The sequence below is a fragment of the Acinonyx jubatus genome, chromosome B2 (genome assembly GCF_027475565.1).
Source record: "Acinonyx jubatus isolate Ajub_Pintada_27869175 chromosome B2, VMU_Ajub_asm_v1.0, whole genome shotgun sequence".
Classification (NCBI taxonomy): Eukaryota; Metazoa; Chordata; class Mammalia; order Carnivora; family Felidae; genus Acinonyx; species Acinonyx jubatus.
Genome location: NC_069385.1, coordinates 142,412,131 through 142,422,446, shown reverse-complemented (window position 1 = coordinate 142,422,446; position 10,316 = coordinate 142,412,131). Strand labels below are relative to the sequence as shown.

The 10,316-nt window shown below is 44.8% G+C and overlaps 1 protein-coding gene across 1 annotated transcript; it reads left to right on the top strand.

Annotated features, from left to right (window-relative positions):
- Window positions 1–1,179: 1,179 nt before the first annotated feature.
- Window positions 1,180–9,593, top strand: PRL (prolactin). The gene is made up of 5 exons (XM_027040463.2): window positions 1,180–1,387; window positions 1,445–1,626; window positions 4,246–4,353; window positions 6,716–6,895; window positions 9,268–9,593. The coding sequence occupies exons 1-5, from the start codon at window positions 1,180–1,182 to the stop codon at window positions 9,457–9,459; spliced, it is 870 nt and encodes a 289-aa protein (XP_026896264.1). The 3' UTR covers window positions 9,460–9,593.
- The last annotated feature ends 723 nt before the right edge of the window (window positions 9,594–10,316 follow it).

Below are 10,316 nucleotides of genomic sequence, written 5' to 3'. Positions count from 1 at the left end.
CTTCAGATGATAAACGTACAGATACATGTGGTCAGAGTTAAATAGTATCTATGAAGTTATGAATTTCCGAGAACTGGTATTCCAATTTCTCTATCTGCAGAGCACTTTTTATTTACACCTGTAGATAAAAATATCCATTCAGCTAAGTTACAGGACTATCAAGTACCTAAAATAAACTTTTTGGAAATACCACGTTTTTTTGAAAAATTAAAAGTCTGTTATATGAGTCACTTGACAACACTTGTATCTTTTATTTTGCAGCTAAAAGGTGGTGCGTTACATTCTCTGTTAACAAACAATGTTAGCGCGCATTAAAGTCAAAGTACTGTTCTTTCCAAGTAACGGAAAGACCTTTGCAAGCCCTGAGCCATCGCGGCCGCGGCTCTGGCCAGTTGCAGGGATGAAGCCTGAGAGCCCGCAGGTGTGTGCGATGCCACGTGGCAAAGTCAAAGGGATCATACTGGCATCCAGCCCCCTCCACCTGCTAATGATAGGACTTGAGGAAAATCACTTAACCTCTCGAAGCCTCTGCTTCATCAATGTAATTTGATGATAATAATGAAGGTCGAAGCTCTTACAAGGTTACTGGGAAACACAAATTAAAAAAAAAATTCAAAGCTTTTGGCAAAGTGTCAAGCAAGTGCACGGGGGTTATTAAGGTGAATTAGCAGATCGAGGCCACCATATCGCTTCATGTTAGGTTCTCTTCGTACTCGATACTAGCAGTTGTCCATCGTGTTTAGCCTCATCAGTCACGAAAGCGAAACAAACAGATCCACTGTGCTGTGTGTGCTATTTCAGGGTCTAAGATTCAGGTATTAGTCAACACGGAGTTAAAAAATGACAACCTTGGGGCGCCTGGGTGGCTCAGTCGGTTGAGCGTCCGACTTCGGCTCAGGTCATGATCTCACAGTCTGTGGGTTCAAGCCCCACGTCGGGCTCTGTGCTGACGGCTCAGAGCCTGGAGCCTGCTTCCGATCCTGTGTCTCCCTTTCTCTGCCCCTCCCCCGCTCTCACTTTGTCTCACTCTGTCTCTCAAAAATAAATAAATGTAAAAAAAAAAAAATGACAACCTCACAGACAGCCCGACTACCAAAAATCTGCAGAAACCCCCAAGACGTTGAACTAACTTCTAGGAATGACTTAAACACCCCGGCTCAGAGTTCATTTCAGCTCCCAATGTTTGCCGAGTGCAGAAGCACTCCCGGGAGCAACAGAAAGATGCAGGGAGTAACCCGCTTCTCAAACTATGTTATCTGTGCAAATATAATTATAGACCCCGAGTCACACGGTGGAAGGTGTGGGTTCTTCCCGGCCCCAGCTGTTACAGAACCCGAAGGTGCCAAGGGCGACGGGGAGAGGGAAGGCTTCTGGGACGGGGCTGCCGGTGATGGCCTCAGGCGCACAGGTCACCTCAGAGCGGTGTGTGGTTTTGTGTAAGCAGGGTCACTCCTGTTCCTGCTGCTGCTGCTGTCAGACCTGCTCCTGTGCAAGAGCGTGGCCTCCCTGCCCATCTGTCCCAGCGGGGCGGTCAACTGCCAGGTGTCCCTGCGGGACCTGTTCGACCGCGCGGTCATCCTGTCTCACTACATCCACAACCTGTCCTCGGAAATGTTCAACGAGTTTGTAAGTACTGCCTCTTCCCAGAAGGAGCCTTCCCGGGAAGGCAGGGGCTGTCCTACGCTTGACACAAGAAAGGTGCGGGGCGCCTGGGTGGCTCAGTCGGTTAAGCGGCCGACTTCGGCTTAGGTCATGATCTCGCGGTCCGTGAGTTTGAGCCCCGCATCGGGCTCTGTGCTGACAGCTCAGAGCCTGGAGCCTGTTTCAGATTCTGTGTCTCCCTGTCTCTCTGACCCTCTCTTGTTCATGCTCTGTCTCTCTCTGTCTCAAAAATAAATAAATGATTAAAAAAAATTAAAAAAAAAAAAAAAGAAAGGTGCAGGAGCCTGATCAAACCACACACATTTTAGATTAAAAAAAAAAAAAGCCACTGGTTAGCAAAATGTGCAACAAGAAGAAGGGGACAGTTTCATGAAACCTCAAGAATTCTTAGAGTACAGTAACTCTTTTAAGATTTCCTTTAGGGGTGGCTGGTGGCTCAGTCGGTTAAGCGTCTGACTCTTGATTTTGGCTCAGGTCAGGATCTCATGCTTCATGGGATGGAGCCCCATGTCTGGCTCTGTGCTGACAGTGCAGAGCCTGCTTGGGATTCGTTCTCCCCCCCCCCCCCCCCACCCAAAGAAACATTTAAAAGTAAATAAAAAAATAAAAATTTCCTTTAATTCTCCTTCTTGAGAGAAACTTCCTAAAAAATTTCAGCACCTGTATTAGCCAGCTTAGGCTGCCATTGCAGGATTCCATAGGTTGGGTGCCTTAAGCCACAGAAATGTGTTTTCTGACAGTTCTGGAGGCTGGAAGTCTGAGATCAGGACACCAGCACAGTCAGGTTCTGAGAAGTGCACACAACTTCCCAGCTTGCCTCTTTCCTGTCCTCATGGTGGCAGAGGATGCAGGTGGGGGATTCTCCTGGGGTCTCTTCTTGATCCCTATTGGATCAGGACTCCACTGTTATGACTTCATTTAACCTTCCTTACCTCCATATCTTCAAATATAGTACTTCGGGGGTCAGGACTTCAACTGAATTTTGGGGGGAACATCCCTTCATAACAACACCTGGCAAAAAGCACTTTCAGGTGGAGTTTGAGAAAATGAAAGCATGCTGATTTCTTGTCCTTGACTGTGGGGTACAGGTCTCCCTAGGCATTCTTCACCTATCATACTACATATCTAATAAATGACAGTCTCATTGCCCAGAACAGAGTTAACTGAACAAAGTTAAACTAAGCTGAATCCATATCAGGAAAACAAACAATGATAGCTCTTCTGAAACCCCAAAATGCTATAGAGTGTTATTTTGAGATGTCCAGTGTATAGGTTTAGAACTAGAATAGAAGGGTTGGTTTAGAATCAGAAACAATTATTCTCTTTCTTATTACAGTACTTTGAAAGTTGTATCTTAACTCTTTTAGGTCAATCAAGGAGCAGACAGTATACATATGAGAGGTTCAGTAAATCAAAGCGTCGCCATAAAGAATGAGGATCAATGTTTGTATGTATGTATACTATATATATATATATATATATATATATATATATATATATAGTATATATACATGGATACTATATATATATACCTTGTATATATATGTATATATACATACACATGCACATAGTTCTCTTCACTCACTGGTTTTTCTTTCCTCCTCCACTTTTGACTGGCTATCTTTTGTCTTTCACATCTTCACAGTTATCTCCTTAATTTTCACAACTTTTCGTAGAGATTACTTTTATGTCGATGTCTTAGCTAGGTGTGTGTGCATGTGTGTGTTTTTTATTCTGAGTCCATTGATTAATATTTCCTAAAATTTTATGCCCTGTTTTTTTGACTTACCATTTGGTCGCAATCAACAAAATGGTATTATGCATCTATGATGAACATGGTGAGGCATAGTTGTGGGGGTTCAAATACAGCAAAACCTCGGTTTGCAAGCATAATTTGTTCCGGAGACATGCTTGTAATCCAAAGCACTCGTATATCAAAGCGAATTTCAAGAACCATTGGCTTGGTTGTGATCACGTGACATCCAGTGTCATGTACGACTCATATTGCAAGACATCGCTCATGTATCAAGTTAAAATTCATTAGAAATGTCTGCTCATCTTGCAGAACATCTGCAGAACAAGTTACTCGTAATCCAAGGTTTTACTGTATCAGGCAAAGAAAAGTTGTAATTTGATAATAATGCCTATTAGGGGGTGCATATTGGCTTGGACCCCTGGTAAATAAGATACTAAATGGCAAAAATAGGTATATATGCGCTAGAACAGTGGCTCAAATACTAAAGAAAAAGGAAACTTAACAAAATATTTAATGCTTCATATTTTTGGTATTTTTTAGTGTTTGTTTTCCAAGTAGTAATTTGTGGAAAGGGTAAATTAAACAAGTAAATCACAAAGAAGGAGAGAAGGTGGGACTAGAAGAGTTACACTTAAAAAAAATGCACGTACAAAATAAATAAAACACAGAGAAAGGGTGACTTTCTCAATGCTCTGGTTTCAGTTTTCCATGTAGTTCTCATTTAAAATAAAAGATTATACATCAAGTGTGTTAATATTCTGGTAATGGGCTCATTTAACGGATGCTCAAACACCTATAACTAATTGCATTTGCTTGCTTGCTTTCAGGATAAAAGGTATGCCCAGGGCCGGGGGTTCATTACCAAGGCCATCAACAGCTGTCACACTTCCTCCCTCCCTACCCCTGAGGACAAGGAGCAAGCCCAACAGATCCATGTGAGTCTTTTATCCGCGTTTCTCACCAATACCACTGAGGCAGTGCACTGGTAATACCATGCTGCACGTTCTTAGAAGTGCCACAGTAGGTAATGCTAATTGCACACACAGACAAATATGGAGGAAAAGCAATCAAAGAGAAAAGACAGTAGGTCATTGAAGAATCAGTGGTGAAACCCAAATGCTGGCTCAAGATTGTAGCAGTAGGTGCCTGGGTGGCTCAGTTGGTGAAGCTTCTGACTCTTGATTTTGGCTCAAGTCAAAATCTTAGGGATCATGAGTTCAAGCCCCACGTTGGCTCCATGCTGACAGCATGGAGTCCACCATGGAGTCCAAGTTTAAATAAACTTAAAAAAAAAAAACGATTGTAGCAGCAAAATAAAAAATCTGTAAGTTGTTGATGCAAACACCATTATTTTAACCGATGCCTTAGACCCAGGGTTGCATGTATTATATTGTATGAAAGCCTGCACTAAATTGGACTTCCATGCATAAAACAGAAGGTTTGCAAAATCATGGGTATGTAAGAGATGCAAGTGCAGTTGTATTTTTTACACGATACCCTTGGCTCCTACACTGGCAGCATTTAACAACACTGAGCACTGTCCCAGGTGAGCCATGTCTTGCTGATTTTCAAAGCTCTCCTGATTCTGCTTCTACTTCTCTGACCCCTACTTCCCTCTCCATTCTCCCCTGACTCCTCTGTCCTGTAATGTCATGTATTGTTTCTCACGGCTGCAAAAATCGCCTCTGTTCTGATGACAACAAAGTCTGCATACGAAGCCCCAGTCATTCATCCCAACTCTTTGACCACTGTCATCTCTCCTTTCTGATTCTCTGCCGCGGTCACAGTCTTAACGTGACTTCAAATAAGCATCTATCTTCACACACATACCCCCGTTAGTACAATCTGATTCTCTTCACAGCTTTGTTAATGGTACCAGCATTCTTTCTGTCCTCTAAGCTCAGTAATAGTGGTGGTGGTGGTGGTGGTGGTGATAAAATGAAGGATGAGGTACCTGGGTGGGTCAGTCAGTTAAGCGACCGACTCTTGATTTCGGCTCAGGTCATGAGATCGAGCCCCTCCCTGTGACAGCACTGCTCTCAGCAAGGAGCCTGCTTGGAATCTTCTCTCTCCCTCTCTCTCTGCCCCTCCCACGTTTGCACTCTATTGACAAATAAACTTTCAAAAAGAACTTTAAAATGAAGGAAAGGGTGAAGGAGAAGGAAGAGGGGTTAAAATCTATTGAGGGCCACTCCATTGCCAGGCACTTCACAGAGCAATTTACATGCACTGTATTTAATCCTCACCGAAAACAATCCCAGAACACAGGGCACCGTGAGGACACTTGCCAAGGTAAGGAAACGGAGGCTCTGAGAGGTTGCAGAATTTGGGCTAACGACAGGAGTTGTAAGTTGTGAGTCCGGGCATCATCCGATTCTAAGCCCTCACTCTTGCTCATGATGCTACAACGGCCTTAGCAAAACCAGACGGCCATTCCCTGTGCGGCCTGGACCTCCATTTCGTATCTGAGGACATGTTCCCATTGCACTGTCACTTGGATTCTTCTCTACTCCTCACTTCCTTTACACTAGCTTAGTTCATGGACCTCAGGGAAGCAAGTATTTTCCATCAGAGACGACCCTCTCCTAAGGCTCTCCTGTGGGATCCACAGGGGGCAACCGTCCCTTGACTTCCGTTGCAGACTACAGCTGGCATACGCCCTGTTATTCACCTGAGCGGGTCAACAGAAGAGACTGCTCTGGCAGCAGTAGAGGGACAGGGGTTGGTCTAGATTGAGGACAGCGTATGTACGAATGGCCTGTCTTCTTTGCTCTTTGTTGTAATATCATGGAGCAAAAATTACAAATCACAAACGAATACATTGAAGAACGACTTGAGTCGTTCGTATGAATGAGTCGCTGGATGAAAAGGACCTGGGCCCTCTGTCATGGACACTGGTGGGATCCGTCTTTCCTGAGTCAGGTACTGCAGGTGCGTACCGAGTTCCAGCAAACCTCTTTTGGGACCAGCAAAGCTGTCAAACATAAAAGAACTCACTGAGTGGGCGGATGGTACAATTTCTGAGGGAAAACAAAATCCTTCATGCTATAAACTAGAAGCCTCATTAGATGAAGCACTTACTCAAATCAGCCAGATTGTTTTCTAATTTTAACAAAGTTTAAGCCAATAGCTTCAGCTTTTTATGTTTACAACTTGAAGCACCTACAAAATATTTTCCGCGCACACACGAAGAACAAAGAGATAATTCGGGGCAGCCTCTGGGAGCAGAAATCACAAGCTAACCAAACCCACTGTGTTATGATTTATTTAACGCGATTGTTTCATGTGGTCGCTTAGCACGAAGACCTTCTGAACGTGATACTCAGAGTGTTGCGGTCCTGGAATGACCCCCTGTATCACCTCGTCACGGAAGTGCGAGGACTGCACGAAGCCCCCGATGCTATTCTGTCCAGAGCCATTGAGATCGAGGAGCAAAACAGGAGGCTTCTAGAGGGCATGGAGAAGATAGTGCACCAGGTGAGAAGCCTCCCGGGGCTTCCTTGTTTTTCTCACTAATGAAAGAGGTGACCTCCATGGTGGGAAGTGAGTTCTGAATACCTCACTGGGCAAGACCAAAGTTGAGGCACTTTCTATCTTAGACGACTATGAAATAAAGCAAGACTCTAGTAATTCATGCTGGCAGATTCTATTGTTAGTGAACCTTAGGATGCTACCGTGATGTCTGACAGGTGAAGCGTTCCCCGCCCCCCCTCCCCCAACAACACAGGAATCCACCAAAGGCTTTCCTCGTCCTGGGCACCAGGGTTTACAATATGTCCCAGGAGAAGAAACCTATAGAGAACAGAATCTGCAAGATAAACATGTTCCTCAAAGTATCCCAGGACACCTGCTACTGAAATTCTGGTTGGGTTCTTTCTCTTTTCTCCCCACCCCAGAGGAGGACAAAGGGAAGGGAGAGCACCAGGGTTTACAATATGTCCCAGGAGAAGAAACCTATAGAGAACAGAATCTGCAAGATAAACATGTTCCTCAAAGTATCCCAGGACACCTGCTACTGAAATTCTGGTTGGGTTCTTTCTCTTTTCTCCCCACCCCAGAGGAGGACAAAGGGAAGGGAGAAAAGAGAAAATCAAAATCAGATTAGATGGTGTTTCGTGCCACTACCCCAGCCCCACCCCGCTGCACATATTTGTCACAGAGAGGAGACTGAAAAGATGGGGTCAGGGCATCAATGCTGCCTCACGAGTACTAGATTTCTGTGGGTCACAAAAGACAGGAGTGTTTCTTTTCTGGCATTTTCTTTGTTTTGTAACTTGCAGAAAGTTGTCTCTTCCTAAATTGGGGTGTGGGGTGGGGGAGGGGCTTCAAAATCAGAGCCCACTGGGGGCCCCAAAATTAAAACTCATGCATTTCATCTCCTCTACTAATGTCAAATTTACATGGAGTTAGTATTTGCAATATAGATCTCCAATCAGATGGGATGTTTTCAACACGAATGAGTTAACATCCGAACAGCTTTATGAAGTTCTCAGACAGTGTCATCTAAAGAAAAAGACAGCACTTTAAGAATAACAGGAGCGATTTTCTACATCCCTTGTTTTGTACAAAGTACACGTCATCATGTGTCCTTTTTGTCAGTTTCCAGGGAGAAGCCTACAGCACATTTCCACCTTGAGACATGAAATAAACACCTGGGTTTTCAAATTATTTGCTTCATTACTTTCTGAAGTCACTACACTGTTCTAGAACACTTCAGTTTAATGACTTATTTATTCTTAGGCATATCATTGTCCCCTGCATGGTGGATTTCGTCTTAGAGCCCAAGCACCAAAATTAAACCTAAGACGCAAGGCAACACAAACATACACTACACGCTGCACACACACTTTAAATTCCAGGAGAGAATCCCAGCTTGAAAATAGTCTTACTCTGCAGGTGGACAGTTCAGCAGATCAGGGTCTACGGTTATCCTGCATTTGTACCCAGCAGCTCTCAAGCTTGCCTGGTGGCCAAGCAGGCAACTCGGTCTCCGGGTCCTTGGGGGCATTCTCGGCTTGCAGCGGCCCGGGGAGCAGGCACCATGGGGCCCCACCCTGACGTCCCTCCATGTCTTTTTGTTATCACTGTCAGGCTCCCCAACCTACCACTGACCCCTGCCCTCGAAGGGCATGCTGCTGGCACCCTCACTCTTTCTCACGGGCACCTTCCACAGCATGTCCCCCCCAAGAGACCTCAAAAGCAAACGGCTACTACTTATAGACATTTGGGGGTTATCGGTCCCGGGTGGACTGTGACTGTCTCCTATTTCAGCAGATCCTCTTAGGGACAGTCAGCACTAGATGCCCTGCACCTTAAGGCATCAGGCGCCATCCCTATCATTTCTGAGGTCTGTCGTCCATACGCTACATGGAGAAGAGAATCGGTGTGAAGCGGGAAATAGGTAAATGTAATTATGATGGCGTATCAGAAGAAATCTGGAACAAAGAACACACGAGAGACAAGGTTCAGGACACGAAAGATATTCTCAAGGAAGAAATCTGAAGCCACCCCTCCACTGTCCCTCGGTCACACTCATATATACGTAGGGTGCAACTCCATTGAGACTAAATCTCTCTCAATATACACCAGCTTTGTGGTTCTCTCTCTCTTTACTCCTGGGCAGAAATGCTTCTTCTGTGATCACATCCATGTTAGAAAACCTACATCTGAATTCTGCTTCTACTGCTCAGACTATTAACAGATCTCTGATACACCAGCTCAGTAATCTACGCCTCCCTCTAGAGAGCGTTGACACTCATGCCTCTTCCCCAAATCTTCGTTTGACAACGGGAAGGAACGCAGACAAGCGACTACTAGTAATACTAAGTTGCTATCTTTTTGGTGACTAGGTTCATCCCGGAGTCAGAGAAAACGAGGTCTACTCCGTCTGGTCCGGACTCCCGTCCCTGCAGATGGCTGATGAAGACTCTCGCCTCTTTGCTTTTTATAACCTGCTCCACTGCCTACGCAGGGATTCACATAAGATTGACAGTTATCTCAAGCTTCTGAAGTGCCGAATTGTCTACGACAGCAACTGCTAAGCCCGTATCCGTCCCATCTATTTCTGGAAGGGTCCCTAATGATCCGTCCCTCAGCAAGCTCCTCTTAGTGTTATAGCTTTTTAATGCGCGCATGGGTGTAATGGGTCTCATCTTAAAAAATAAAAACGGACTCCTCCGAGACGTCAAAATCAAAAAAAGCAATTCATCAAAGTGTCTCATTTTCATTTAGTAGAGAATCCAAAGAAGATCCATCACCACCACTGAACAGTTCCTGTTAAAATTTGTCACAAATAGCAGAAGCTAGCATTAGAAACAAGACCGTTAACGGCTTCCTTGAGGTTCACAGTAAATTATTACAGGTCAAATGACCAGAATCAAAGAATTAGATAATTACGCATCCTGCTGGTCCTGCTACCAGAAAGAGGGAACTCTCAGGACTCTCTGAAAGTCAGCCACACACCATGTTTGAACAGACAATGTAAGCACCATGAAGCTGTGATGTGCCCTCACAGTATGAGGCTTACCGAGCTGTCTAAAACTTGGTAGGCTACCGTATTCGTAGATTTGAGCTGCTATAACAAGACATCACAGACTTACAACCAGCAGAAATATTATTCTACATCCTGGCCAGGGGAGGCCATGGCAGGGAAGTCCCAGACTTCTCCCTGTGTCCCCATGTGGTGGAAGGAGCCAGGGAGCCCTGCGGGGTCTCTTTTAGAAGAGCACTAATACCATTATGAGGACTCCAGCCTCATGACTTAACACCTCCCAGAGGCCCCACTTACTGCTGCTATTTGTTACTTTCCGGGGTTTAGGATTTCAACATCAGAAATTGGGAGGAACACAAACACTCAGATCAGGGCAGATTCCAACATGTCATGGTGTTTTCCTTCTCC

Bases quoted from the DNA above. Each gene is read 5' to 3' on its own strand.
- PRL (XM_027040463.2), top strand. From the start codon at position 1,180: ATGTTTGCCGAGTGCAGAAGCACTCCCGGGAGCAACAGAAAGATGCAG. The intron at 1,388-1,444 runs GTGATGGCCTCA...TTGTGTAAGCAG, and splicing joins CTTCTGGGACGGGGCTGCCG to GGTCACTCCTGTTCCTGCTG. The intron at 6,896-9,267 runs GTGAGAAGCCTC...TTTGGTGACTAG, and splicing joins TGGAGAAGATAGTGCACCAG to GTTCATCCCGGAGTCAGAGA.